Below are 25,554 nucleotides of genomic sequence, written 5' to 3'. Positions count from 1 at the left end.
GCAGCTGTGTCTGTGGCAGTGGTATATTTTGCCACTTGTGTTTTATCAAAGAGGCTGTGGGACTCATTACAGGTTGGATGCGCAGGAGCATCACTGTACATCAGTGGAGTTCCTGCCATGCCACACTCTATTTAGAGATGGGGGCAAGCACTATGCTTACAACAGCCGAGCCGCCTCAACTGGCGCTGCCAGTGTAAACCTCTTACCTTGCGTTCTGTCCTTCAAGTGGCCACCAGGTCACCATGACAGTCATCCTGCTCTAGTGAAAGCAGTACAACTGTCACTCATTGCCCCTACCTGTGTCTGCTATGTAGAGAATGGTGGATGCAGGCAGGGAAAATGCAGACTGCCCACCATATGTATGGAGAAAACTGCCAGCATGTCAGGTCATTTGTGTTTGTGTTGAGAAAGCAAACACCTGTTTTGGGATCTTTGCCAGACACAGCAGGGCACATTGTTCCCTGCCAGGATGATGGAGACCTTGGCCTCTGTTCCTCTGGCGGACTGGCAGGCCGTCTGCTAGGGTTACATGGTTATGTTAGTCTTCAGGTAATAAAGTGCCTAAACCCTGAAGCATATTGAACTATTGCCTAACATTCCTTTTGAAACTATTGATCCTTTCATGATTTCCACTCTAATTAATCGTCCTAACATGTTGTGATACCTTCATGTGCAGCATTGCTTAGCGTATTCTCACAGGAATGTCCAACCCTTTCTGACCAACAGATAGTTCCCTTTGCCTACCGCTTGCTTCAAATACAAACCTTGCACACATTTACTCTAATATTTGATCCATGTTGACAATATAATATCCAGTGTGAACATCATTTGCTTACATGGTCATAGTAGGCAAGATTTAATTAAGAAGTTCCTTTTATAGAATGATATTCATAGCCGATAACACCTTTAAAGACAAATAAATATGAATCTATTCTCCTGTTTAATCGTGCTCTGGAATGAAATACATGTTGTTCTAGGATTATAAGGGTGTTTTCATCATTGCGTTCTTCTATGTGACGCATGCATATACTTACACCTCAATAGTGGCTATTTTGTTTAACTTTCTCTAACTATGGCAATTGTTTAAGTTCGGTAGGTTGGCGCCCAAATGATAGGGATGGCAGCACTGCCTTTGCAGCCCCAGACATGGCCAGCTCATCATTTTTTAAAGTTTTCTACCTTGTAAGTAGGGCAGACTTTTTTTCCTAAAGTAGCTCCCACTTTGAGAGCCATTTTTGTGAAACACAAAACATGATATCAGGTCCTCCGTGCACCACAGCAACGGTAGCATATTGGCAGTTCATTTTTCAAAAGACAGACCCACCCACTCAAATGTGGAGTTTTTGCTACAGAAATAAAAAGCAAGGCCCCTGACACGTTGGAAGTTTTATCGCATTATTTGGTCATTTTTGCATGCACCCTGTTGAGTACCGTCCCCCGCAGTGTACATGGGATGGCCAGACAGGAAATGAAAAGCATATATGTTCTTATGTTTTAAGGCGTGTCCTATTTAGAGCTGGCCTGCAAACGCCATATCCATCAGTGGTTGCTCAGCGGTGAAGGGTTTCTGATGGCGGGGCTGGTCACGGCTCCACTATTGAGAAAGCAACCATCCTGTGACCTCTAACTGAGTCAGGGATGCAAAAGGTGGAATGATGGAGCACACAGCAGTTCATGATGTTTGTCCTCCTATAGCCCACCTCAAAATACGACCCTTAGTGCTTCCTCTCCTAAGCCATGTTTCAATAATGACAATTTCAATCGGGTTGGAAAAACCATTCACCATTTGCATCGCTATAAACCTCAAACTTGTTCTTACACAAAGTGCAAGGGGTAATACGTTCGAGGCTTTCTTTGTGCGTTATGTTCTTGAATTAACAGGTGACCTTGGACCAACGTGAGCTACCCCCAAAAAAGTAACATAAAGATAATAGGAAACAAACACAGTGTTTTTCCTAGATGAAGTGGTCTCCTTCTGGCAAAGTTGTACATCCACCGTGAGTCTGCTGGGATGATGCCATTTATCATGTTTGTTTCCAGGATGGTGACATTTCTCAGTTTCAGCTGAACAATCTCTTCCCTTGTAGGCGTCTGTTTTCTGAGCAGCTCAACCTTCCCATCTAACAGTCACCCGCCTACCTCCATCGGTGCCTGACTCCAAAATAAATGCAAAAAGAGCAAGTGATGGACAGAATTCTGAACAATGTCAAACAATGTCAAACAATGTCAAACATTCACCCCCAGTACAGAGGGCCTAAATCCATCCTTTTGTTGCTACCCATGCCATTCCAGTTTGGACCCAGCCATATGCAAATCAGTCTTGACCCTGCTCCCCATGAGAACAGTCCAGCCCTCCCTGGACTGGAAGCAATCATCCTGGGACCAGTTGCAGAGTGTTCTGTCCATCATTTGTGTTTGTTTGACTCCAAAATAAAGGCCACTCATGCATCCCAGTGCGTGCATGACCATATTGAGGTGTTTGTGTTCATGAGCAAAAGTACGTGATGACTATTTCGCCTGTCCATCTGCCATAGGGTCAACTGGTGTGTTTTGTTGTGTCAAAATTATTTCATTCACAAAACAACAGCTGAAACAGGGCTTTTTTAGCTGCTTCTCATTGGACGCCTGTCCAGTACCTTCCTTCTGCGGGTGATGATAGACATCCGATTTGGCGAGTCAACTTCGGGCACCACCTCTGTGAAGGCAGAAATACTGAAGAGAAGTAGGGGAAGCATAGTGCAGGGGCCATTGATCCCAGCTCCTTTCTGCTTCTTCTCTCTCCAGTTTCCTACATCCAAAACCCCAGAACATCCTCACACTTCAACACTCACACATAACCCCAGGGCCATATCTATGAGCAACACCTCACCCCACACTGATGCACAAGGAACTAAATCCGTGCAGCTAGAGAGAATTTCAGACCACGCATGCACATGTAGGTATGCTAAAATAGGGCCTGCAAGGCTCAGGTTTGTAACACTCCAGTCCTCTCGCTCCAGTGTACCAAATCTGCAAAGTCACATCTTCCCCTCTTCCTTCATCGTATCTCAGCATTGTCTTTTAATCTTCCCTCTCTCTTTTCACACAACAGCACCACCCACCAAGAAATACCACACCGCACCTAAAAACAGCATGTATTAAGATACAACAAGCAATTAACTGCCTTATCATATAGCGCACTGCCCCTATTTGTTGTTTAAAGTTTGGAGTTGATACTCCTTGTTGTAAAGCCACAATAGTCGGAATGGTAATGCATTTAACCAATGGAACTAGTCAATTGAAAAAACAGAAAATCAATTAAAGTATTTTAAACTGTCTATTATGGTCTCTAGAAGTACATGCTACCATCTGCTTTGTACCAGTTATGTACATTGATTGGCAATGTGCACCCCTACAATATAAGGCAATAGGTAAGCAATTTTGTACAGCGCTCTAGTCTCAAATACGAAAACTCACAACTTATTAAAACTGACAGGCTTCCCATACTGACCACACAGCAGCACAAAAATCGAATTTATATACAGTCGATGATACAATTATTTGTAAAGTCAAACACTGACAGATTGAGCACTACGCAAGTGCTAAATTACTGCATTCACAATCATATATATCTGCTGTCTCCACCACCTATGTCGTCTAATTTTGCAATATACGGAAAATCCTCTGTTACCCTATATTCCAATGTGACATGTTTCACATTATAAGATTAAGGACTAATTTTAGGTTTCACGGATGGTATTCCATCCGTTATTGTAGAGGAGGGACATTAACTTTACCATCCTGATGGACTTCCATAGGTCAGATTTAGAGATGACCACCAGCGCACCAGTCTTTGCTGTACTTTGGAGGGTGATGTGGTATTTGTGTTCCCTTTAAGGTACAAAACCTTTTGTGTACTGCTGCCATCGGCTTTGACTGCTGTCCACCAAACTTCCAAGACATCTTCTTTTTCAAAAACAAAGTCCCTAAGTAGGAGTAACTCTGAAAGTGGGAGTTTGTTTTTGAAAAACCACGGTGCGCCTCCTCAAAAACCTCAAAAGGACCTTCACATATGATGGAACGAGGTTGTATCAGTAAGCACTGGTGTATACTGATCTCAACTTTTCCATGGCATTCTCAGACAATTTGATAATGCTCCCACACCTTGGGAGTTTTCTTTTTCATCCAGGGTGTGCGGTTCATTATTGTGTTTTTCTGTCCCTCACCTCCAAATTTTCCCTAAGGCCAAAAAAAATAAGAACATTGCACCTTATAACTTAACTAGGGTTGGCAGTGTAATGCCCTTCCTCTGATGGCCCTACTCTGTCAGGGTATCGGAGGAAGCTTTCCATTAACAGAAGAAATGAGGGCTCCATTGATGGAGATCTTAAAGTCCACCTCTGTTTAAATGAGGCAGGCAGACCAAGAGTTTGGTCGACAGGATCCTCTGTTACCCTGTCTAACACATTCTAAATCAGGTCCTTAATCTTTTTCCGATTTAAATTCTGTATCTCGATTATACCAGACCTCCTTACTTTAGACATCACACCCTTACAATCAGTATTTAATGCCTCAATGTGACTCTTCTTTCGAATGTTCTTCATTTCACGTATGTATTGTATTGTGTAGCCTGTCTTTCTTTTCACTGATATAATTCTGCAAACCAAGTTGTCATTCATTCTTCATATTCACCTCATTTTGTCATGCCAATACCTTTCTCCTTAGACCCATAAATACTGAAATACATTTCCTCTGTTTGTTCAATCTTCAATCACTCAACCAATTTTTTATCACTTTAGTCTCACCTCCTGCCTCATGTTTCCACCGTCCCTTTCCTGACTGTTGCAGTAATGTTTCAGAAAAAACACGTTTCTTCTGAACACTGTCTCTTTAGTGAATTCCTTATCTTTGAATTGCTTCAGGGAGCAAAAATGGGAGTTTGAGAACCCTTTGTAAGGTCTTCTGGAGCTGGAGATCTATATAAATAATATATATATATAAAAAAAAAATATATATATATATATATATATATATATATATATATATATATATATATATATATATATATATATATATATATACACACACACACACACATACATATATGTGTATATATATATGTATATACACACATACATATATATGTATATATTTCAGAAGAATGCTCGTTGTCGCCAATCCTCAAAAGGAAAAACTGCCAGGGCCACTGTCGTTGTTTGGAGCAAACAAAGAATTTATTCAGGCAAACCCCAACGCGTTTCGGAAAACTCAGTTTCCTTGTTCACGTGGAAACAAAATACCTATTTAAATCACCATGCTTTCGTACAAAAAACAACATAAATGATGGACTGTCCTTCTACAACACGGTGATGTAGGCCAACTGTTCCAGTGTATAAGAGTCAACAAGACTGTCAATGTTTGAGACAGAACCCACATGTAGGTAAGGGTATCAATGTTACATGGTCTAGGAGACAACAAGATTCTTCATTGGGGAGAGAAATACTTCATCTATGTAAGTGTCTCAATGGCAGTGGCCACTGGTTCTGTCTGTGGGAGAGGCAGTGCACACATGCTGGTAAGTGTGCTGATGTTAGTTGGACCAGCATTGAACAAGTCCAACTATTAGGAAGGTAAAGGCCACATAGAGGGTAACTATGTCAGTTTCTAGGAGTCAACAAGACTGTCTATGAGGGAGACAGTCCCCACATATGTAACTGTGCCAGTCTCCAAGAGTAAACTAGACTATCTATGTTGGAGGCAATACACTAATGTAGGTTAACGTGTCTAAGTTACTTTGTCTAGGAGTCAATAAGTAACAGACCACTTATAGTTAACTGTGCTAGTCTCTCAAAGTCAACAAGACTCTGTATTAGGAAGACAGAACCCATATATAGGATGAATGTGTCAGTGTCTGGGAGCCAACAAGACTGTCAATGGGGGAGACAGAACACCCATATATAACTGTCCCAGTGTCCGCAAGTCAACTAACCTGCCTATGATGGAGGCAAAGCCCAAATGTAGGTCAACATGTCAATTTTACATGGTCTAGAAGTCACCAAAAAAGGGACCACATATAAGTAACTGTGCCAGTCTTCAAAAGACTCCCTACGATGGAGAAAGAACCCACCTCTAGCTAATTATAGCAATGTCTCTGAGTGAATTAGATTGGCTACGATAGACAAATAGCCCACATGTAAGTGTGTCAATGTCATGTTTTAGGGGCTACCAATGCTGACTATGAGGGCGGCAGGGTCCACATTAAGGTACATGTGTCGATGTCACTTGGTCCAGAGTCAACAAGACTGTCTCTAAGGGAGAACGAGCCCACATTTTGATAGATATCCTACACCACGTTATCTACTCGCCAACAACAGTTGGTACAGAGAAAATATATTGTATATGTCTATATGTGTCCAATATTACATGATACCATCTATGTATGGCAAAGGGCCACTTCGAGGTAAAAGCCCAGCTCTACATTGTCTACAAGCTGTAACACAACATTGCGCATGATACACCACCTTCAACCGTTTATCATTGCTTGAGAGCTTTCAAAAGGGAACATCCAATTGCATGCTGTGAAATCCTGCATCATCTTGTGTTAAAACCACACAGACATATCCAGTTTTCACACTTGTCTACGGACTGGCACACAAACATTTCCCTCCTTGTCGGGTGCATAAAATGGGTCTCTCATCACTTCTGAAGAAGGGATATATGCATGGTGTGAAAATAGGCCTACACCCGCTTTTGGTATAAATCTCCCTGTTGTCTTTGTTTTTCAGAAAGCCAAGTTCACCTGGGACCCTGAAACTGTGGGGATGATCCATGGATCCTTTTTTTGGGGCTACATTGTCACGCAGATTCCGGGAGGCTTCATTTGCCAGAAATTTGCAGCCAACAGGTACGAATTGGTGGCTCGATGGAGAAAGCTGTAATATGATGTATGTATAAGTAGCGTAACGATGAGATGACTGTCTGCTTTGATACCCCACAAAACCGAACATTTACCCCCAAGATGCAATGTGATTCGTGCTGTTGGCATCAGTTTTTTCTTTGCCTTTCTTCATTTTTTAAGGGAAGCATCTATTTAGATGTTTACCAACATGTAGTGGTAGTTGGATGATGGTCTTCAGAGAAACTCTAGAAGTCACTTTTGTGATAGTATTCAAGTCCTTGTGGAATAGTACTGCAGGTTATCAGCTGTAGCATATAATTGTGCAACTTTTATTGTAAAAAAACAAACTGCCTGGCTCTGGGCTGTATGGAATAATGAAGTATCATTGATGGTACAGAAAACTTCCTGGCTATTGGGCGTATGGCATAATGCGGTAGCAATGATTGTACAGAAAATATGTCTGGCTGTATGTGGCTATCGTCTGTATGGGATAATGCAGGGGCGTTGGAGGTACAGAAAGCTGTGTAGTTACTGGCTGTGAGGTTAATGAGGCAGCATTGGCTGCTCAGAAAGAGAATAATATACAAGAAACGTGAGTGAATTAGACTGCAGGTGTATTCTGAGTGGTGAAATGACCCAATCTGAGCCTGATAGATTCAGGATACTACCCGGAGCTCTGAAGGAGAATGATTTGGCCTGGATTTGCTGTCCTTCAGCCAGCAGTGCACTGTGTGAAAAATCTGCGGTGCTTTGTTGCACTAAGGATGGCCATCAGATGAGACGAGAGCCACCTGCATGATGTCGTCGGCCTCGCTGCTGCGAGTCACCTGAGCCTTGTTCCGTGGTGCAAAGTGGCTTCCAGCGCTAATAAATGTGGGCTCTTGAAAACTGATTGACGCTGACACTGAAAAAGATGCACATTAGTACACAAAGGGGGTGATTCTGATTCTGGCGGGCGGCGGAGGCCGCCCGCCAGAATTCCGCCCCCATTATACCGCTCCGCGGTCAGAAGACCGCGGAGGGTATCATGAGTTTTTCCCTGGGCTGGCGGGCGGTCTCCAAAAGACCGCCCGCCAGCCCAGGGAAAAACTCCCTTCCCACGAGGATGCCGGCTCGTAATCGAGCCGGCGGAGTGGGAAGGTGCGACGGGTGCAGTGTCACCCGTCGCGTATTTCAGTGTCTGCAAGGCAGACACTGAAATACTTTGCGGGGCCCTCTTACGGGGGCCCCTGCCGTGCCCATGCCATTGGCATGGGCACGGCAGGGGCCCCAGGGGCCCCGCGACCCCCCCTACCGCCATCCTGTTCATGGCGGCTTTCCCGCCATGAACAGGATGGCGGTAGGGGGGGTCAGAATCCTCATGGCGGCGGAGCGCGCTCCGCGGCCATGAAGGATTCCCCCGAGCAGCGGTAAGTCGGCGGGAGCCCGCCGACTTGCCGCTTCTGACCGCGGCTGAACCGCCGCGGTCAGAATGCTCGTGGGAGCACCGCCAGCCTGTTGGCGGTGCTCCCGTGGTCGGTGGCCCTGGCGGCCACCGGCCGCCAGGGTCAGAATGACCCCCAAAGTGCGCACAGACAGGAAGAAGAGGACACTGACTGAAGTCACAGACAAAGGGTGCACCACCCAGGCACGTCTTTAGTGGGTCTGCGCTTCGGTTTAGCGTCTTGCTTCTTTTGGTTTTGGGGATTTTTAGTAGTAGATGTGCTTATATCCTCATATTCCTGCTTTCGCCCCTTGTGGTGTGCACTCTGTCCCTTAAGTACGGATTGAAGAGGTTCCTGAGCTATGAAAGCCACTGTAAGTGTGATGTTTGCCTCCAGGGTGAGCGGCTGAAGTTCTCATAGGACAGCGGTGATGTGGTCAGACTCCATAGTGTTCATTACCAATCAGGCTGCTGCATGTGGTAGGAGTCTGAGAGGTGCTTAGCCTCCATCGAACCGTGTGAGTAGTTTACACTACTATCTTGAAGTCCGAGGGTGGAATAGAGGATCTGAGTGTTTTCTCAGCAGGTGGGATTGGAAGCTGCCATCTTTGTGAGTTTAGCAATGTGCTTTGTTGCCTTTGTCTTGTACTCTATGTTAAAGCCTAAAGATGTAGCAAAGGGCAGCACTGATGGGACAGCACTGACTGTAAATAAGTGTACATTAATTTATAGGATATTATAGTAGCGTTGTATGTAAAGATTGTCTATTGGCTGTAGGTGTTAATGTGGTTGCGTTGCTGCTGGCTGTATGGGTAATGTGGTCTTATTGACTGTGTAGACTAGTAAATGAGTAGTTCTGACTGTGAGAAGTAATATAGAAGCATTGATTTACAGAATAGTACAGGAATGTTGGGTAATCAGGTGTCAGCAGAGGAAGTGCAGTCTGCTGTATGGGTTCTGTGTGTAGTTGACTGTTTAGGGTCGCCAGCACAGCCTCACTGAAAGAATAACTCGGATACAAAGAACTGACAACACACCCAAATTGGAAACTGACGTGAACTACGCGCAAGAAACAACACACCAGCACCATTTGCACGGCATAGAGGACGACACTATCACAGAGACAGAGAAACGACCACTGACAACACCACCTTTGCTAAAACTGAAAAAGATGCACATTAGTACAAAGTGCACAGACATGAAGAAGAGAACACTGACTAAAGTCACAAACAAAAGGTTAAATACGGAAGGACTCAAATACAAGTAATCAAGGAGGAGTGCTACAAACTGACTATTAAACTTAGAAACAAGAACTTAATTAGAAACAGAAGCCCGAATTTATGTTCATGGATAAAACATGGTTATCGATCATTATACATGGAAAGCATTTGGCAAGACATGAGCAGCTGTCCTGGACAAACCTTTGGCTACTCATCTTCTCACCTGGGCCAGGTTGTCTTGGGGACAGAAATGGTGCAGGAGCGCTGAGTTGGTATGGCATGGTATGTTGTATGGCATGGTATGTTGTATGTTTCTTGAACACTGAAGGCACAGTCACACGTGTATGTTGTTACAAGTATGTCATCAGCGTTCTACTTATGTTGGTTGGACCTGATCAACCAGGAGCTTAACAGAGCCGGAACCTTTCTGATTTACGGCAGGGCTCTCGTTCTGATCAACTGTAAATTATATTTTGAGTGTCTAAAACTACTGGAGATGTGCAGGTATGATGACACTTAGGGGCATCTCTACACAGAAGTGACGCAACACCGCGCTGTGCCAAAATGGGCAGCACCGCACTGCATCACTTCTGAAATGCAGGGATGTGTCGTAGTTGCACAAATATGGCGCACCCCTGTATTTCACCTAGCACTGGAGCTAAATTTAGCTGCCAAGTGGGCGTCCTTTCACCATAGTGCAAGGGTGTCTGCATTGAAGGGAATGACTGCTTATGTGCAGGAAAGTGTCCCTTTCTGCTCATAGACAATCTACAATGGCGATGTGTTACTTCTATGTGAGCTGCAGAATGCAGCACACGTAGAAGTAGCAAATTGTAATTATTGAGTGATTGTGTATGTGCAGGAAGGAGCGCCTTCCTGCACATAAACCATCATTCATGGCGTTTTGCTCTTTCTATGTGTGCTGCACCCCTGGGGTGGAGTTCGTTTTTGGCGCTACCATAGATTTACAAATTCTTGTAAATCTGGGGCAGTTTCAAAAGCAATGGGTGTTGCGGTGGAACGCCCACAGCAACGCCCATTAACACCAGCGGAAAACTGCATCGGAGGGGCCCATGTTTACAAGGTGGCGTTAAGGCACAAAAAGTGTCTTAGCGCTGCCTCGTAAATATGGTGTAGTGCACAGCGCCACCGGAGGGTCGCAAAAATTAATGCTTCTGTGGCACTAGGGCTTGTAAATATGCGCCGCAATGTCTCCTGTGAACACTATTTCCACAGTCTCATTCATGCACAGTAAACAGCCTCTAAGGTCATAGAATTTGCCTTGAAAGGGGTCTTGGATCCCGATCTAGGTTTACAGATGTTAAAGTACAATATTTCAAAATAGACTGTAATTGTAACTTTCCCCAGCAGTGTTTGTCCCACTGGAGGATCTTTTTGCAGGAAGTATCAATATGACAGTTATATAGAAATGGGATTTTCTGAGGTGGACAATACTGCTGTGAAAATCAAACTTATGGAGGAATTTACATCCCCACCACTTTTCGGAGTTCTATATGTCATCACCCTAATATAAATCAAGTCATTGGACCCTCATTTCAAGATCATGTTTGCAAGACAGATACAATTCAGCTACCTCAGTTCATAAATCTGTGCCCTATTAGGAGAGCTTTATAGGACAGAACTCAAAGTTATCCTTGCATCATCCCAACAGGCCAAGTTAAGGTCCTTCTTGTAACCTGCCTCTTCAGTACATTGCCAGTTGATTATTTGACCTGTCAGTGAAGTGCTTTAAATCCTCACCATTGGATTCACAGTGTCTTGAAACGTTACTAGCAAGTCAGTTCATCTCATAATCTAAGTGACCGCCATGTACGGCCCAGCTGAAGCTAGCTACTTGCATTATGTCTCTATGCCACAGGACCAGCAGTAGTACTTCCTGCCCATCAGCAAAGGCTATCGCCGTATTTTGGATCGTACAGTATCATTTTTGAAGCAAGGTACAGTGAATCGATACATGGCAAGGCTCGTGAACTCACAGGGTTTATCTCAGAGGTTTTTCAGACACAAGTCTGGGTCCCTTTTAAGAGATGAAGCCTTCCATGCTTATTTGCGGATGTTCAGCGGCCCTATTGTTCACTCTTTCCCATAAAGGAGCGCATTTTGGACACTATGCAAAGGGTCAGTGGGGGATTAATTCTGTGGAATATAAATCCTGTATCATGAATCATCAACCTCTCACGCCAACTGTTTGTGGATGATAAGAGGCAAAAAACATATGTACACCACACACATTTAAAGTATGGTCATCAGATCCCTTATCAACAAGCCCCCACGTCAGAAGAGACCATTTATGTGGGGAGTCCTAATGAGAAAACTGCCGTAGTGAAGATGCGCTGCTTTTCAATGGGGAGTGGACATGTCCCAGGAAGACCTCCTTTAACTACCTCTAAACGAGCTTCTGGCCACAGATAAGGAAACAAAGAGAAATCTTACCTCAGGTAGTGCATGGACAATGATGCAAGGAACAGCAAAACTTCCTCACACCAGATAATTGTTTGGGCCAGCAAAAATCCTGGAACATGAAGACTCTCATCCTGTTGATGCCCAAAGCGTATGACAGTGGGTCTCATGATATATCTAGTGGGCTTCCTCCAGCTTTCTGAGGGACAATGTACGGTAACCGTGAATGTCAGAAGTCCTACCAACATCAGGCAGAGCAACACTTGCTCTCCTGCCCACCCCTTACTATAGCTCTATGGTGGACGTCCATTGTATGGCAGAGGCATAGTGACCAACTGGAAAACCAAGAGCTTTCCCAAAGAACTGAATGGCCCTGGGTAGACTCCTTTCAGAGGCAAAACCACTCGGCTTTGCAGACCTTCTTTTAAAAACAGGAACACCTGAGAAGTGATAGATGCGCAGAGGGTGATGCTCGCACTTGGGAATAATAAAGACACAAAGATGACCTGAGCTTTTTATTGTGGGTGCTGCGGTGGGGCAGTGATATCAGGTGTAATCATGAAACTCCTAAGGACCTGACATGTTTCTAGGGTACTTATTACAGTCGTATGCAGCATGGTTGACCTGGTGAAGAAGACCTTGATAGACTACTTACTCTTGCAGCATTAACAACTCTGTGTGTATAAACCAGAAAGGAAACGACCTCTTCATCCAGAGTATCATGTGCAGAAATTCAAAATGTGTGGTGGTCCTGGGGATCTCAGGGAGAACACCCTGTTACGTCTCAAACTTTAAGAAGAGATTCCACTTTGAAACACTCTTTTTGTGGAGACCGTGGATCTTGAATGCACTGCTCAACCAGCTCAAACTGATTCCATCTTTTCCCATCTTGAAAAAAGGCCTAAAAACATCCTTTTTTCGAAAGTGAATACAATGATTCATTGTAGCAATGACAAATAGAACCTTGTTATTCCTGTAGTTCTACTTTAAATTTTATTGTTTCAATTGCATGTTATTCTTTGTCTCTCACCACTGTACTACCTTTCTGAAAAGTGCTTTGTCACCCTTGTGTTCGGGTCTAATTTGCACCGTACAAAACCAAGAAAATTACAAAAAAACATGCAATTCCGATCGAGAGGCAAGGATAATGAAATAAAGACCTCAGTGATTGGATGGAGAGGATTAAAGTCTGGGAAAGGCAGAAGGAGCGTGGGAGTGAGGGGGGATTATTGTTAAAGTGAGTAATTGGAGGGTGTCGGATCCCGGAATGCGCCACCTGCGCTTAATGAAGTCAGTTGACAGCGCCCTTGGAGCGCCCTCTAGCCTGACTTTCAGCGGCCCCGCTGCAGGCAGATGGCTCTGCGGCATTCTGTTTAATAGACACCATGCCCAGTCAGCTTGGGAGGGACAGAAATCCGCAGCGGTGGCTGTTAACTGTGAATTGCATTAAAGAACTAGCGCTAACATGTGTATATACCAAAGGCAGACCGGAAGTGAGCGTTCAGACATTCATGTGCTCACATGGAATGATCAACCCTCACCTACGTAGTACAGAATGCTTCTTTAATGGGTCCCACACCTAGCTCTGCGAAGCATCTGAGAGCACTACTGCTCACAGCCGTGGGGTCGCCTGGCTGTGGGCTCCATAGATTGAGTCAGAGTGTGTCTCTTATATCATGACATTTTTATGCCCTCATTGTTAAACTCTCGTACCTAAAAATGTGGGTGAGCTCAAAATGTTGTTACTGATGTTTCCCTACCACAAGATTAAAAGCAAGAGGGTCTCACAATAGACCCTGCTTTTTGTTTTGGACATGTTTTGGTGCCCGCATATTGCTAATTCCTCAGGGCTATAGGCCTCGGTATCTCACATCAGATATTGTGAAACAGTCTCTAGTTCAGAGAGCACGTTTCAGACCCTGTTTGAGGGATCACAGGCAGACAGGGATTACAGAGCCCCAACTGTTTGCCACTGGTATCCATGCTAGTATGACTTTGGAAGTATGGCAGGTACACATCTATGCACATTTGACTCTCGGGGTAGCGAGGGCGAGCAGTCAAAGGCTTCTCGGAGAGGTAGCGTGGAGGACAGGCGCTCAGAACTCAACAATCAACGAACAGACGCAATAATTGAATTACCCAACCCAGTGTTTGTCTTTTAGTAAAATCAATTACTTTATTTACATAGCAGAACGAAGTACTGAACAATCCAATTATGTTCAAGTATGTGAGGTTGAATCCATATATGCGCTCTGTAGGTGGCACTGCACCCTTCTGCTCTAATGTCCTCTCCGCATCCAGGTGACATCTAGGTGTTATAGTCTCCATTATCTAGTGGCAGAGGCATGAAATAGGCACTGGTGCAGATTATCACTCTTATCCCAGTGGGCCTTGGAAGTGCAACTCAGCCTCTCAATCTTACCGCTGGTTTACTTCGGGTAGAAAGCCTCAAGTCCGAGTGCTTGTCTTCCTTTGAGCACGTCTCATCCTGTGTGCCCCAATCACAGGGAAGCCTTTCTATGCCTACGCGCCGGTCCTTGCAGGCTAGTACAGGTGAGCGAGTCAGAGCCTGACCTTGCTCTTGGAAGCAACCCCTTCTGATAGTGTAGTTCACAGCGGTGACATGCAGCTGTGGCCTCCGAGGCTGATTGTGTTCTTAGCTATAATGTGCAGGTACGGACCAATCAGGTTCTCAGCAATGCACTTCAGTTGTGGCTTCCAGGCCAATCAGACTTACAGCATGGTAAAGTGCAATTACTGCCTCCCAGGCCTATCAGATTCATGATGGTGAGGTGCATAGGCAACCATATGGAGCTAAGGATATGATGGACAGTGAATGTGGCCACACCTGATGGATACAGCCTTTGGGACAGTTCTCCCAGAGGAACCATATAAAGGAACCAAGGAGGCACCTCATGATATGGGTTGCTCTTTTGTTTGCTCTTTGATAATGCCTCCTTTATTTGGGTGCTCCAATGTACCAAGAACACTCTGGGCCTCTGCTCCTTAACAGTATCCTTTCCTCAAGGGCTAGGACAACTCTTTCCCTCTCTCAGCAGGCAGGTTTCTAGGCTCCAGGCAGATCTTCATCTGATCCCGCAGAAACTGCAGACTTCAGGTATTGTCCTCTCACCTCTCTCTAGGAGACTGGCTGCCAGACAGACATCACCCCTGATTACACCTGATCTTTGTGGAGGACCAGAACAAGGATTTTTCCCACCTTAGTTTAAGGCGCATTTCTCTGTACCACTCACTCTGTCCACTTGCTACTGGTACTGGTAAAATGCGTGGCTATGCTGGTTGCATGCTAGGAATCCTCCTAGTATTCCCATCCCCCAAAATTGCCCCTTCTTGCTGCTGTGTCCCACATCATCCTCTATTCTCACAGCTACTCCATTATTTTTATAATTCATCCTTCTCCTTTTTCTCAAACACGATTCTCACACTTTCCTTTTTATCCCTCCCATTCTCTTTCTCTGTTTCACACATCTAACTCTTTCATTCCACACACTCATTACCTTCTTATCCGTCTTCCTCATCCTAGTAATTACACCACAAGCTTTAGCTGCCATACAGAACTCTACAAAGTTAAAGTTAGCCTACCAGCTTTCCATCCCTCCAAGATGGCCGACGACCTCTTCCCTTAGTATCCTAATAAAAGGGAGGCCTCTTCCTGTTTTTTTGGTTCTGCGATCAGATATTGTTCATAGTGATCTGCGGTGCACGGCGGCATGCAGGACATGCAATGGATGGCTTGGGTATCAGGTAATACCCCAGTTACTTACTGGTAATCTTCATTACTCTGAATCCAGGTCTTCCTCTCCCCAGTATAGTTTCCCATCCCTTCCTCCCCTGAATGGTTGACGTCACTGTTAGTGGTGGCTTTTGGAAACAGGATAAGGGTGGGCCTGCCTCCCTTTTATTAGGATATTATAGGAAGAGGACATCAGCCATCTTGGAGGCAATGGGAGCTAGTAGGCTAATTTTAACTTTGTAGAGTTCTGTATGGCGGCTAAAGCTCGTAGTGTAATTACTGGGGCGTGGAAGATCTGGACTCGGAGTAATGAAGATTACCGGTAAGTAACTGGGGCATTTTTGTCCATCTTCCGATATCCTGCTCTCTAAACTTCTCATTTCCCTCAGGCTTACCACATGCACACTACTCTTACAGCTGTATCACTATCGTATGGCACATTCTTACATCTCATCTTCTAGTCCCAGCTTCTCCTCACACCTTTCTCTCAAAGATTTTAATTTCTGTTACAAACACTCCTCTTACCATCCAATTCTCACTTATCTACACCTGTCAATGAAATGCTTCTCCCAGAAACAAATATTCACCCATTTCCTTCCCTCTTTCAAATCATCTATTCGCAAACCTTACTTACTTGTCCTTCTCTGACTCTTAACCCAATTACTCTATGCCTTAACTTGATCATTTCACCCTTATTTCTCATGCCCTATTTCTTACAAACACTTTCATGTTTTCTCCCCACTACACAGATGCACAGACTCAAGGACAACATTGTTTTTATGCTCTTTATCACCAGTGACAAATTTGAATGTTCATTTTTTTAAATTAAGCTGGTGAAAGCAAAGCTATACTCCACACTTAGGCAAAATGAACTTAGAGGCCCTGCTAATAAGGTCTGAAGAGAAAATCCAATGTAGGACTGTAGACTGAAGTGGTGATGTTACAATGAAACATTAATATTTAGTTGTGAGAATGGAACACATTGACAGTTGTGAGCTATTTACAAATTGCTGAACTTTGAGTTGATTCTTTTCCCTTATTGAGAAGCAGCTGTAGCGCAGTAGGTGGAATAGCCCAGCCACAGCCTTAGTAACTATTCTCCAGAGAGATGCAAAGATGCAGACCTCTTGGAAAGGGTCTTCAATGCACACACATCTAGTTCTATGCAATCTCAGCTTTGGCTCTGTATCTGTTCAAAATGTTGCAGGCAACCTTGGAAAGCTGTGTGTGTGTGTGTGTGTGAAATGAGAGTTACCATTGCAAATGCTCCATTGTAGTTGACCTATTGAGTGGATGCCCTGGATGACTTAGACAAAGACTGGGGTCACAGTGTACACAGTGTAGGAGAGCTGGCCTTTAACTATAGGTAATAATAATATTATTGGAAGTGAAAATTATTCCAACAGGTGACTACCCATGGCTGTAACACTGTGCTATCATTAATTGTGAGGAATGTACCAAGGAGCACCTCCCACTGACTGTCAGTAACACTGCGCTGTCACTGGGCGTGAGGAATGTACCACTGAGTGCTTACCCCTCACTGTTAGCCACACTATCGGCCTGATTATAACTTTTGCAGAGGGGATTACTCCATCACAAACGTGACAGAGATCCCACCCGCAGTATTATAAGTTTCATTATATCCTTTGGAACTTGTAAAACGCTGGGCGGGATATCTGTCATGTTTGTGATGGAGTATTCCTCTCTCCCAAAGTCATAATCAGGCCCCATGTTATCACTGGCAGTGTTGACTATTGGAGTAAGGTGTTTACCACTCACTGCAGGAACCATTGTGTTGTCATTGATTGTGAGAAGTGATGCACAAACATTGGCCTCTTACTGTAGGTAACATTGTGCTATTATTTTGTAACTTGATTTTAATGTATTTGTTTTTGTATGCTGTCATCATCAGCTTTACTTTGGTGCCAATAGTGCTTTATAGGTTGCAAAACATTGTAAAGCACCATGTGAGGACGACCGGCACAATAAAGACATGATACAGAGTACACACCAGCATATTTTCTTTCTAACAGTTTAAACCAGAGATGGAGAAGAGAACTGTCAAAGCAATGTAGAGGTTTGTTCATTAAAGCAGTGGTTCCCAACATTTTGACTTCTTTGGACCCCTACTTTATCATTACTTGAGCCCGGGGACCCCCACTGAATCATTATTGGATTCCCGGGACCCCCCACTGAGTCATTACTGAAAGCTGGTGACCTAATCTGTTAATAATATTGAATTTTCTAAGCAGTCACGGACCCCCTGAGGAGGCTTTGCGGACCTACAGCGGTCCCCGGACTACAGGTTGGGAACCCACTCCATTAAAGCATGTGACTTGGAGGAAGCTCTTAATGCTAATATTTTAGGTAGAATTATCACTGGTCATTAGGAATGTTCTAATGCATACCTAGCTCTGACTATAGTTGTCATTGTATTCCCATGCCTGTGATCCTCTGACTGTGAGTAACGCTCTGCTGTCTTTCTCTGTTAAGACTGCTCCAATCTGTGCGTAACTCTGACTGTAGTTACATTGCACTATCATTGGCTGTTAGGAACGACACACAAGCGGAAGCCTCTAACTATAGGTACAGTGTGCTATCTTTAGGCCTGATTTAGATCTCAGCGGACGGGTTACTCAATCACAATAGTGATGGATATCCTGTCCACCGAAATGTAAATACCATAAAATATAACGGGATTGATATTTCAGCGGACAGGATATCTGTTGTGACGAAGTAGCCCATCCGCGGAGATCTAAATCCTGCACCTTGTCTGTTAAGAATGCCTCATTGGGAGCTGATGTGTGACTACAGGTGTTGTTATCTTATCATTGGCTGTGAGGAACGCCACAAGAGACCTAGGATCTGAACTTAAGGAGCATTATGCAGTAATTGCTGGGAGGAATGTTGAGTACCTACTTCTGACTGTAAGTAACATAGTGCTTACATCGGCTATGAGGAACGGAACACCAGGCTGGCTTGTAACGGTTTGTACCACAGTGCTATCTTTGTCTTTTACAAATGAACCAGTAGGTGCCTACCTATGACTGTAGGTACATTTGTATTACGAGTTGAATGACACAGGAGGACTAGGCTGTAACACTGTGTTATCTCAGGCTGTGAGAAATGAACAAACAAGTGGCGACCTCCAGTTGCAACGCTGTGCTATCATTGGCTGATAGAACTCTTCCAATGAGTGGCTATCTCTGAATGTAGTTACCACTGCACTTTCATTATGAGATATGGTGCATGATGGCTGTCCTCTGACCCTAGATAGCATAGTACTATCACTGAATGTTCCAATGAGTGTCTAACTCAGAGGGTAGGGAACATTGTACTCCCAATGCCAGCGAGGAATGGAGCACAAGGACTGGGCTATGACTGTAGGCAACATTGTGCTAGGCTTGTCTTTTATGAATGCCCCATTGCGTATGTGCCACTGTCGCAATTTACTGTGTTTACTTTCAGCAAACGAAATTGCACACGGGGCCGGCCTCTGACTGTTGGCCACATCATGCTGTCTTTGTTTGCTAAGAATGGGTTAATGAGTGAAAACCTGACCTGGCTGTAGCATCATAGGAGCGCTTACTATCAGGAATCATGCAGTGCAAGATCTCCCACGAGCATCTGCCTGTAGATATCCTTGTACTAGCTCTGGCTGTGAATAAATGAGCAGAAGCAATGCTGGCTGATTCTAGGCCGCAGTATGCCACGTGCTGCAAGGAATAAACCAGAATAGGTGGCCTTAAATCTTAAGATACACTATATCGGTGTTGACAGGAAGGATTGAACCTAGAGCACTGGATCTTTCGGGGCATATTTATGAGAGCTTTGCGTCATGTTGCGATTGCATTACTTTGCACAAGGGAGGCATTCCCTGGGTGTTATAAGGGTGTTCTCACGCAACTCAAACGACGTTTGATGCATTCCCAGATTTACCAAACCCGGTATTCCTTGAAATGCGCCAAAAAGATACGCCTCCACAAGAGAGGCATAACAAGGAGAAAGATCTTTGTTTCTCCTCGTTACTTCCTCTTTCTATGTGTGCTGCAATTTGAAAACGTGATTATTTTCCTCACTGCCAGATACACACATGTTTTGGGTGGATTCCAGAAGCAGAGAATTGGTATCATAACCGTGAGCTTTAAAAGAATTGCCTCGCATGGCATAATATACTTTCAGGAGACAGACTATGCCTCTAAGGATTGTTTTTTTGCAGGAAGGTGTTCCATCCTGCATGCTGAATGCAACCTGGTGCAAGGGTGCCTGGGCTGGCACTAGGCAGCCTGTGGTGCGCCAGTGCAAGGGGAAGGACAGGAATGCACTGAATGCCTCCTTAAATACGGCATATTCCTGCCCTTTCTCAGTGACGCAGTGCAGTGCAGCAAGGTGCCGAGCTGCACGACTCTGCTCCACTTTGCCATAAACATGGCACTTTCCCTGCACCCCTTAGTGCCCCCCTAACGTCACCATGTATGTGCCGTATTGAAAAAATGCACACCTTGGCGGTAGTGAAGGGACTAGCGTCAAAATATTTTACGCTAGTCCAGCGCTTTGCAGGATTAGCGTTAAAAATGTTGACGCTAATCCTGCAAAGCACCCAGAGGCCCATTGTAAACAATGGATGCCTCTTTTTAATGCCTGCTCTGAGCAGGCGTTAAAAATGGCAAAAAAATGCGCAAGGAAATCTCTGAGATTTCCTTGCGCTATTTGTTTTGGCCCCCCTAATGGGGGAATGCCCCCTGTGCATACATTATGCCTGGCACAGGCATAATGTAGCACAAAGGGTTACAAAGTGGCGCAATGCATGCATTGCCCCACTTTGTAAATATGGCGCAGTGTTTTTTGCCTTCTAATGCCACGTTAGCGTCAAAACAATGACACTAATGTGGCATTGGAATGGCGCTAGGGGCTGTCAAATATGCCCCTAAGTTTCTACAAGGGCTATCAACAAGAAACTGTCCTGATGCTGGAAATATAGAATGGACAGAAACACTTGCCCCTGATATTAGGGCACATTTACAATAACCCTTGCCACGAGAAATGGCCCAAAAGCCTTGGCACCTGGCTGCGGATAACAATGTACTAGCAATAGATTGGAGGAATGGACTAGCACAGGTATGAGAAACAACAGAGGATCCCTGACCTTCGAAAGTAGCTAACGCTGCACATACAACAGCTGGGACGGATGGATTATGCTAGTACGGGTATGAGAAATAACAGAGAGTCCCTGGTCTGAGGGTAGGTAAGCAAGAGCTGGGAGGCATGGATTGTGTTAACACAAAAATGAGAAAATACAGAGGTTCCCTGGCTTCTGATGGTAGCTAACACTGTACTAAAACAGATATGAGGAATAGATTGTATTAGCAGAACCATGGGCAAACGCAGAGGCTCTTGGACTCTGAGGGTACCCAAGGCTGTGCAAGCAATAGCTTTCAGGAGTGAATTGTGCTAATACGGGTATGAGAAATCACAGAGAGTCCCTGGTCCCTTAGGGTATCCAAGGCTGTCTGGACAAGCAACGGCTGGGAGGAATGGTTGTGTAGTATTACCTACTGACTGATGATAACATTGCACTTGCACTGCCATGATGAACCATGGTTGATGTCTTGCCCGTAGGTACGTTGAGCGAGTGGTAATTGTAAAGAATACTCCAGTTGTGATTTCTGTGAGGAATCAAACAGAAGTATCGAGCATAGCTTGTACTGAAACATCTGAAGTAATGGTTCGAGAGTAGAGGCTTTGTATGAGAAGGATGGTCCAGACGTGTTGACTCTGTAGACAACATTCTTTTAGCAGTGCCTTTGTAGACCAGTGCAAAGATGCTGCCCTCCAAACAAAGGTTTTCTGGCATGAGCACCCTCTTTCAGCTGTGGATCTGACACAAGTTCTTGACCGCTGCATGCTTTGCACCTTTGTTGGCTATGGAGTGAGGACAAGGAGGACCGTCTCCTGAAAGTATATTATGCCATGTGAGCCAATTCTTTTAAAGCTCACGGCTATTATACCAATACTCTGCCCCTGGAACCCACCCAAAACACGTGTGAGCAACTGTGTATACGGCAATTAGGAAAAGAATTAAGTTTCCAAAATTGGTTGAACTTTGAGGGGGTTAGCAGCTTCAAAACTTTGACCAATTAGTTCCACAGGTTGGCAGCTCGAACAGAGAATGTCCTGCCTACCCACTGCTCGTAATATGGCACACGGAGACCTCGCAGTGTGGCAGTACTGTTGTGGGTCAAGCCGACGGTGTCGGAACTCCGCCTGCTTATGGGTGGAGTTCCGTCAGTGACTCGTAATAAGGCAGTCTTTTGGTGCCCGTTGCAACGGCGGTCTTCAAAAAAGTCTCTACCACACTGACCAGTGATTGAAACACACTCTTTATTCTACCATAGTTGAGGTAACTGTGAGGGATCATCTTAGGGCACTGACCTTTGACTGTAGGGATTATTGAACAAGTGCTGATTGTGAGGGATAGGAATGATGCAGGAATTCTGGTCCAAGACTGTGAAAGACATTACAGCACCACTGGCTTTAAAGAACAGACGAGGAGTGCTGGTGTCTGATAAGGACCACCTTGTACTAGACCTAGCTGTAAGGACTGTCACTCTAGGTAACATCATACTGATGCTGACTGACAAACAGCCCAGGAGCACTGCCCATTCCAGACATGGGACAGTGCATTGGTATTGCTGGTGAGGTGAATGCTCCACTCCTTTGAGTTACAGATGGCGGAAGAGTGATAGCCTATGAGCAAAGATCCTGTTTTAAAAGCAGTGAGCAAGGGCCTGGCCACTAGCTAGTACAACTACAGGAGTGGCTGTTGTGAGGAAAGGCACTGCAGTACTAGCATTTATTTTGGGTACTGTTTGGGTACTGTTGTACTAGCACCGACTGCCAGCCTGCGAGAAGTGGCCAAGGAGCCCTGGCTTCTGACAATACATAGCTTAGTTCTCCATTTCAAACGTCTTTGAAGTTTCCCGTGTAATTTCAGCTACCTAAATCTAACCTTAGACTATGAGCCTTTTTACACTTATCCTTCCTTTGCCCCTGATATCACAAGGCAGAGCTGGTCTCCTTAGTCTAAAAAGGCATTCAGTGCTGTCTACTCTTCCTACACAGTAATCTAGGCAGTACCAGGAAGTAGTAACCATCGCCGCCTTCTCTCAGTCACCCCATCTCAGCAGCCTGACCCACTCTCCAATATGGCAGCTCTGAACAACAGTCCTGGTTACCTTGGGCCTGTAGCTGTCACTCATGCCATCGAATGCGCTGAACCTGGGCCTGCGACCCACTTCTCTTCATGTTCAGATTGCTTCATAGTGGGGGAACTCACTCCTACCCACAATTCTCTGACTGCATGCACAACCCTGCTTCACAACCAATCCATACATTCCAATTCACCTCTTGCAGATGAATCACTCAAAAACACCTTCAGTGCTCTCACTTCCCCAATGCTATCACCTCTACAAACAGACAAACCTTTTTTTGCATGTACATGTAGCCTAAATGTTCAAATCAGATGAGTGAAAAACAACATTTGACGTTTACAAACGATGATTTTAAGACTTATGATTGCAAAGCTTTTTATGTATTTAAATCTAGACAAAGGATTGAGTGTTTTGAGGTGGGATTGCACTGGGAGTTTGTGCACTTCTACATACTTGTTTTGTTATTCGTTACAGAAGTTTTCTGACCTAATTCGGTGCTACAAACAGTTGGAGATTTAGGCCCTTATTACGAGTCTGGCGGTCTCAGGACCGCCACATTATGACCATGGCAGAGCGGGCAAGGTCTTACCACTGACACCGCCAGACTGCTGCCAGCTGGGCAGCCTGGCGGTCCGGGTGGTTTTAATCCACCAGGAAACCACTACTGGCAGAGCCGCCCTGGGGATTACGAGTCCCCATTCCACCAGCCTTTTCATGGCAGTTTACATTGCCATGGAAAGGCTAGTGGTATGGGCGCGTCGGGGGGGATCTTGGGGTGTCCCTGCACTGCCCATGCCTTTGTTGCAGGGGCCCCCATGCACAGCCCAGTCGCACATTCCACTGTCCAAATTAGAAGCCAGCGTCAATGTTAAGGCCCTGCGGTGAATTCCTAATAGGGCCGGCGGGGTTCAGGCCACACAGGCGGCCTGAAGGCAGAAAGAGTTTGGCGGGGGGCTCTGCCGCCTACCAAACTCATAATGAGGGCCTTAGTGAAAGGCCGGAGTAAATCCCTTTCTATGTTGAGAACAGGCAGAGAACTCCTCGGAAATTGGTGGAGTTTTAAAGAGAGTGGTTTCTCCATGGGCAAATAAAAAAATTTTGTGTGAAAAAAAAAAAAAAAAAAAAAGATTAACATGTACTGCTCAGAGATATTATTATCATGAGCAAATGTACAGAGATACGATTGCTCATGTGAAAGCGGAATTCCCAAAAGGATTTCGAACCTGTGCATGGAAAACTGGGACAATCATACCTTCACATATGTATTCTTGGAAACCTTTGTTAACTGTACTGAAAAAATGTAAATTTACTTCAAACATAGTACAAGGAAGTTACAGGAGTAGATTTTTTATTTTTGTATCTGTTCTGCTGTTCACTCTCTTCCTCCCCTATTTTCAATGGTCTCTCCCCTGTGGCAAAATTATAATGCGACAAATGTTATGGCAGCTATTTTTAAAAGGGACACATTCTATTCAGAACTAAAGAAAACGTAACTCTGGTATTAATGTTTTGTCTTCTATGAAAGGTTCATAGCCAAAAATCATTCCATCCATCCATTTTTTCAAATTTGTAAACTTTTATTTTGCTTATGTTATCATGGATTATGTGCCCTGGGCCTTCACGTTTGTAAAGGAAAGTGAATTTACAGCAGAAATTCTCTTTCTCCATGCAGAATTCTCTTCCTCCAATCCTCTTAAAATTGGATCAATACAAACTGTCCTTAAATCAGAAATTCACCAAGGATTAAAACATTAGTAGCAGGGAACAACATATTACATTTTAGAATGAGTGCATGTCCCCTTTATGAGTCTCCTGTCCTACACAAGTAGCCTTCTTTTCCTCCTCGAAATGCAGCAGTCTGCGTTTTCTCACTTCCCCGAATCACTACCTACGTTCATTTGATTTGTTACCCTCCCTCTTCACACCTTCCGAAAATATCCGGCTGATTTCACCGCCAGCTGCCTATCAAGCCTCCCACACAACATGTTTCAGGTGACTTCATCTTACATTGGGGACCTCCTTGTATCAGCCAAATCAAAATCCCGTAAGAGCAGGGTAACACACGCATAGTCAGTAGCCTGAAAGTTCAGCTGAATGCAACCCTAAACCACCCCAAACCTCTTCTGGGTAGGAAGAGATTTCAATTACCCACCCCCCCTCACCACAACACCAACCTCAGGAACTGCCTTCACATTCAAGGACATTCATGGCCTTCCTTCCCTTGCTAAAGTAGATAACAAAAGGCATAAATATTATTAAGATATAAATGTAATCTCTTTTCTTAACTTCTTTGGACTCTATTATCTTGGTTCACTATTTCAATAAGGCAAGTTTGTGTTAAACGATGTCTTACAAATGATGGATTCAAAGTCGCTGGCCTGCTGACCATTCATGAAAGACCAGTTACCTACAACACTATTGACTGTCAAACTGCATCATATTCTCTCGGTTTATAACAGAGTCTGGCCAGAGGCCTCTATGTTGTACCCTTAGCCCGACATAGTAGCACAGGATGAACTCTAAGCTTCCCCTGATAGAGGTGCTGGTGATGCAGGACTTCACAAGTTGTACAATTACAATACCGCCTATACATACCTAATCACACACCTACTCACTCACCTGCCCTTCATCCGAGTGATCATTGAGAA

General features: G+C 44.6%; 1 protein-coding gene across 1 annotated transcript in view; it reads left to right on the top strand.

Annotated features, from left to right (window-relative positions):
* Positions 1-25,554, top strand: part of SLC17A7 (solute carrier family 17 member 7) — a 239,168-nt gene that overhangs the window by 128,864 nt on the left and 84,750 nt on the right. Inside the window, exon 3 of the mRNA XM_069200817.1 lies at positions 6,765-6,883. Within this exon, the coding sequence (XP_069056918.1) occupies positions 6,765-6,883 (119 nt within the window). The remainder of the gene's footprint in view (positions 1-6,764; positions 6,884-25,554) is intronic.

This window comes from Pleurodeles waltl, chromosome 7, assembly GCF_031143425.1.
Source record: "Pleurodeles waltl isolate 20211129_DDA chromosome 7, aPleWal1.hap1.20221129, whole genome shotgun sequence".
NCBI lineage: Eukaryota > Metazoa > Chordata > Amphibia > Caudata > Salamandridae > Pleurodeles > Pleurodeles waltl.
This window is presented reverse-complemented; position numbering and strand designations above follow the sequence as displayed.